The sequence below is a fragment of the Acartia tonsa genome, chromosome 1 (assembly GCF_053477335.1).
Source record: "Acartia tonsa isolate MP-2025a chromosome 1, ASM5347733v1, whole genome shotgun sequence".
Lineage (NCBI taxonomy): Eukaryota > Metazoa > Arthropoda > Copepoda > Calanoida > Acartiidae > Acartia > Acartia tonsa.
The window spans coordinates 13,289,936-13,295,673 of NC_137260.1; the positions used below are offsets into that span (position 1 = coordinate 13,289,936).

Here is a 5,738-nt window from a genome sequence, read left to right on the forward strand (position 1 = left end):
ATTTTGGTGGGTTTAAAGGAACATTATTTTGTTATGTTACTGTGTAGAGAGTTCAAGGAGGGAGGGGAAATTGGGCAGTTTATTACACTAGTCCCCAAAGTTTAATATTAACGTTTTCTTATTCGTTTGATAAACAACTTTGGGGACTTTCTTTGAATTTTGAAATGCTGAGTGTCCATACGTTTCAAACACTAATCTACAATAGGGATAATATTGTGTACCATAATTGGGACTTGCATCAATTTATCGGTTATTGTCTTATCCCTTTAGATCCCTGGTGGAGAGTTGTAGTGGCGCCCAGAGGAATGATTAAAAACTAATCACACTACTGACCATACCTCTACAGTATCATGCAATACGCAAATGCCTCACAGTGCAACATTTTTACAATTTTTAGAAAAAAAGTACTTGCATCGCTATTTATGTTTTAAATTCGAAAATAATAGCTTTGGTTTAAGGTCTACAAGAATCGTCCTATCAGTTTCATACCTTGCATGAGGATGAATCTTAAAGTGAATAATATAATTGATATGCGAGGCATCTCTATAATTGTGTCTTAAATTGAACAACATATTAGCATCGAATTCCTGTTCAGTTTTTGTATTGATTTTTTTATCTTGGCATTTAAAGGACTGCTACTTTAAAATTGTAAATGGCCATTTGTTTTTATCCCAGACAATCAAAATTCTTTATTCCTATTTCAGTAACTTATTTCCATAGTGACAGGGCCAAATGGGAGAAAGAAAGGCCCATTTTTCTGTGGAAATGTTGGTAAAAGAAATAAAATTGGGCAGCCACTATGATCCAGGGATAGGAATATGGAACCTGCAGATAAAAAATAATTCTATTTTCTGTTTTACTTAAATATTGTACAATTTTAAATTTGTGGCATGGTTTTAATTTGGGAATACATAAAATAATTATTATATATGAAAGCGGGGCAAGCATTAGGGGTTAAAACTATTATTTTTATGTTTATGTGGACAATTACATTGAATCAAGACTTTTAAGTCAGTTTGGTTCTCAATTTGAAGAAAAAATATCTGCTCAAAAATGAAAAATAGTTTTTTTTTTGGATTCGTAATCTCAGTCTCTGCCCTGAACTTATAGCAAATATAATCTGACAAAAAGCATCTTGCTGCTGATTTCTTAGATTTTTAACATTATACTATCAGACTTTTAAACATTTATGGTGTAAAATCAAAATATTTAATTTATTTATTAAAATGCATACTTTAAAATAGAAAGTGAAATAACAATATTTCATTTTAAATCAATGTCTTGATTTAATCCTAGTATATAAAGTGCTAAGGTTTTTCATGTATGTAGCTTAAGATTTCAATAATTAAAGTTTGAACCGATTGAGTTATCAATTTTATCGATGGGTCCTCGGTTGGTTTTAGGCTATTTTTACTTGAAATTGAAGTCATGGTTTTCGGCTATTTTTCTGTTCATCCATTGCCCTTGAAACGGATCCCCTACATGCTAGGAGCGAAGTTGCTAGCTTTTTATTTATAAAATATAACAACTAAAAAATTAAAATCATAATTATTACAAGTCTTAAAATTTAAGACTAACATTATATATTTTTGTTTTTAAGTTATTGGCTTTTGGTATATGCTGAAATGCTTATTTAATGAAATCCATGGAATTTCCAAATTTTGTTAGTTTAGGTTTCGTGACTTTTTGTATTTTTTAACTTTCGCTGGGTAATATATGACTTATTCTTGTTGTTAATGATATGTTTATTTGAAAAAAGGATGTATCACTCAAAATTTTAGCACATTCTATGTTAATTACACATATAATATTTTTGCTTGATTTTTATAAGTAGATAAAACATTTGGAAGATTTTTTATCTTTACAAAACACTCTCATTATTAGATGATTATTTTAATATAATTCAGTCATTTCAAAATATTTCTGCTAATATTATTTGATCTTATTTAAGACAAAGTTTTTCAGTATTTATAAAAGGAAAATAATTATATCTTTGATTATGACTAGCCGAAACGTTAAGGATCAAGATGTGTCTACAAAAAATAAGAACAATTTCTACATTTAAAAAAATGAAAGAGCAGTAAGTGTAGATTCTGACTAATAATTATATATTAACCAGCGCAGGCTTTTAAGATTTCATGTAAAACACACCCATATTAACCATGCAAAACCTTGTTGATGGTTTTTTTATCGACAAAAGCTAAAAGACATAAGAGAATAATAAGGTTTTAACGTAGCAAAAATCAGCTGTAAAAATGCTTTAAAGTTTCTATATCTACTTTAAAAATAGGCAAGATAGCACTGATAAAAAAATGTCAATAAAATCAGTCATAACCATAATTGAATTAAATGTCATATTGTCGACAAAAACTTGGTCAGCAAAACTATCAGATTCAACAGGGATGAATTAGTTCAATTCATAATTATAACTTTCATACAAAATATAAAGATCAAAATTTCCGTAATTATTGGCCTTGCTGATTTAAAAGGCATTAATTTAGGGGGGCGGGTCGCGGCCCTTATCTATCAGAAATAATGTAAACAGTTTAATATAATGCTTATTATCAAAGATCCAGTATTTTCAACAATTGCAAGTTGGAAGATTTTGTTATAAAATTCAGTACTTTTATTTTCAACAACAAAATTATCTGAACAAAAAACTATTTTGCGATTAAAAATGCTCCCTTCATGTTTGCATTCTTTTTCTTGATATGTATTATTAACTAAACACTTCAGTGAATAAAACAAAATAATTTGACTTTAGTGATTTTTTTGTCGGGTGAAAAATTTCCTTAAAATAGTATCTACCAATGAATTATAAGTACCTAGACTTTTTTATTTAAACTATTCAAGCTAAATATCAAACTCTGAAATAGAGAAGAAAAAAATACATTTTGTTCGAATGATCATTCATATCTTTCTAAAATGCTCTTTATCTTTAACTTCTAATAGTGACTTATTTTAATGACCAATCTTCCATGAATAATAAAATTATTATTACAGAAGTTTTAAACTTTTGAAATCTGACTATAAACCGATTGTTGTATTTACAGAGTAGCTAACTTAGTAACTAAACCTTAACAACCTTTAATATCTTTAAAATATATAAAAAAAATAATAAAATTTTGCAGAATTTATTACTGGAATATTTTCTATAATACATATTTTAAAACAATAAAACAATAATAATAATATATCACAGAACAATGAGTTTGTAAAGTTAAAACTAATAAAAAGCACAGAAAAAAAGAACAACTTTACAATAAAAATAATATAGTAGCTGCGCTACTACGAAAAATATAATAGGCATAATATTGAATATTGTAAAAGTTTAGGCAACTGATTTTTTTTATAGATTATGTACAGTTATCTTTTTTCTAACAGAAGTTTGCCTTCTAAGGATGAATGGATGGACAGACCAGAACCTGGATACGATTTATCCAGGTATTTGATGCTCTCATTCAAGTAATTCTGGATGGATCCGAGCGCAGCAATGATGGCTGGGGACCCAAACCCGTGGGTGATCATTGAGAAGTGTGTGAGGTGTCTCTGGATGCTTGGATCCAGGATGGGGGTGGGTCTGGTGTTACACAGGGGAGATCTGTCCTGGTTCAACAGGTCCATCAATTCTTTTGTTATGGATCTGAAAAAAGAAAATATAAGTAAGCATGTCATTATTGTTTTTAAGTTAAATGTTTCTTTTTTGTTATTGATTTAAATTTATAAAAGGTGTTTTCTAAAAAAAACTTACTTAGTAGCATACAGAAATTCCTTTCTTCTGTACATATCAGCAGGATCTGTATGGTTTCTGGACAGGTATTCAGCCACCTGGCGGGCAGGAAACTCTGTATCACACACGTAACCAAAGTCTCTGGCAAGATGGATAGCCTCGCCCTCTACCAGGGAGGTTAGTAGGGTGACATTAGCCGCCTTCCTGCGGCCAGCTGGCAGCGTCATGCCAAGTTTGTCCAATTTATCTCTGAGAAGCTTTCCACCGTCCTTGGATTTAGCCCTCCTAAGAACTCCACCAAGTAGAGAAGCATTCAGACACTCTGGAGGGGAGAGACGTCTTTGGACCTCAGCTATGGTAACCTTATACTTGGATGTGGAGGACAGAAGTGACAACCTGCCAGGAGTTGAACAGAATATGTCACTTGGGCCCAGCTTAGCACCAGGCATGGCTTGCTGCTGTGGCATCAAATGATCCGGAGAATACAAACTCAACTCCTTCTTGATAATCGGAGGCATTTCTGTGTAGCCTGCCGCGGCGTCCGCATTGGTCTGTATGTTCTGCTGCTGCAGGACGTCTTGGGATTCCAGCGGAATTCTGCCATATTCACGACGCAGTGAATCATAAGTAAAAGTATGAACATTGGCTGCTGAATGCTGAAAATGCTGTTGGTATGGGTCTTGATGATGCAGGGGCTGATAGTCTTGAGGCGAGAGTCCGCCGTTGTTGCCGGCAGAACTTACAGGCAGGCTGCTGGGAAATGATGGAGGCGGAAAGTACGGATTCTGGAAGTCAGCCATTTGGCCGGTAGTGTCCGGAAAATATCCGAGTTTAGTCATTGTATCTGTTTCTTTAGAATATATTTTCAAAATTTCTTAATGGCTAAAACATTAAGTATATTTTAAAGTCTTAGAATTATATGAGAAATAGGCACTTTAATGTCTGTATAATAATCACAAAATTTCGCGGATTTTCTTCTTTTTGGTGGAAGATTTTCCTGGGGGCTTGTGCTGCACCTGTTGTGTAGAGTTAACTGGTCACTGGTCAGACTTACAATATCAGCAGCCCCGTCATTCTAGCAAGGGCGTGAGTACCACCACAAATACAGAACGCAGGGACGGGGGGGGGGGGTGTGATAAGGAAGTTGAGAAATAGGAAGGAGTGAGCAGTGGTTTTCTTTCGTTATATTGTGTGTGTGTTTCTTGCGATATATAATAAAAGGCAAGGGAGTGAGTATGTGTGAGTGTGTGTGCTCGTAAGTAACTCACAATTTCCCCGCGAAACTTACCCCAATTTGAGCTTTTAATTTCCCCTCCCATTTTCACCCATGACTCTCTCCCACTTCCCCCCAATTTCTGCACTGACGAAAGAATTTTCAGCGCCCCGTAATCCACCAATGGCAGCCCGAGGCACGGATAAATTGCCGTAGGCAGTGCAGCCAATAGGAAGCTGAGACACACACGCACACATAGGGGAATACTTTCCCTATGGCACAAATGATAAGCTAAATTTGTATGTGTGTGTGTGTGTGTGTTTATGCATGTATATGTCTTGAAGCTAAAGGATGCTAGAAGCAAAAATTGTATGAAGAAAAAAATGGTCTTGGACAATGCATTTTCTATCTATCTATCTTTTATCAGTTAACAATTTCTTTCCTTTTTTCACCCAAAATATAAAATGCATTTTTGTGCAAAAATTTGCCTCTTTTTCGTGTTTAAAATGACTTTTTTTTTGAGAGGGTTGAAGATGGATAGAGTAAGAAATTTGAAGTCTGGTTAGGTATGCAATAAGACATTTTCTGTCTTTCAGTCTTCAGACAAATCTATATTAAATTTTTAAACTAAATTAAAATATTAGTCTGCACTTGAAAGATTTGTAGATATGCATCTACACTTATGAGAAAAAAAAACTATAATATGAGTTTAAAAATTCTTGAATAAATATATATAACTTTATTTTTTTTACAGAATAGCATGTGAATATAAAAATTTATTTTTCTCCTTTTACT

The 5,738-nt window shown here is 33.1% G+C and overlaps 1 protein-coding gene across 1 annotated transcript; it reads right to left on the reverse strand.

The window, feature by feature from the left end:
- Window positions 1–3,118: 3,118 nt before the first annotated feature.
- On the reverse strand, window positions 3,119–4,779 carry LOC145313395 (transcription factor AP-2-alpha-like). Its single transcript, XM_080152764.1, has 2 exons — window positions 3,752–4,779; window positions 3,119–3,643 (listed from the first exon to the last, which is right to left on the reverse strand). The coding sequence occupies exons 1-2, from the start codon at window positions 4,567–4,569 to the stop codon at window positions 3,367–3,369; spliced, it is 1,095 nt and encodes a 364-aa protein (XP_080008890.1). The 5' UTR covers window positions 4,570–4,779; the 3' UTR covers window positions 3,119–3,366.
- Between the last annotated feature and the right edge of the window lie 959 nt (window positions 4,780–5,738).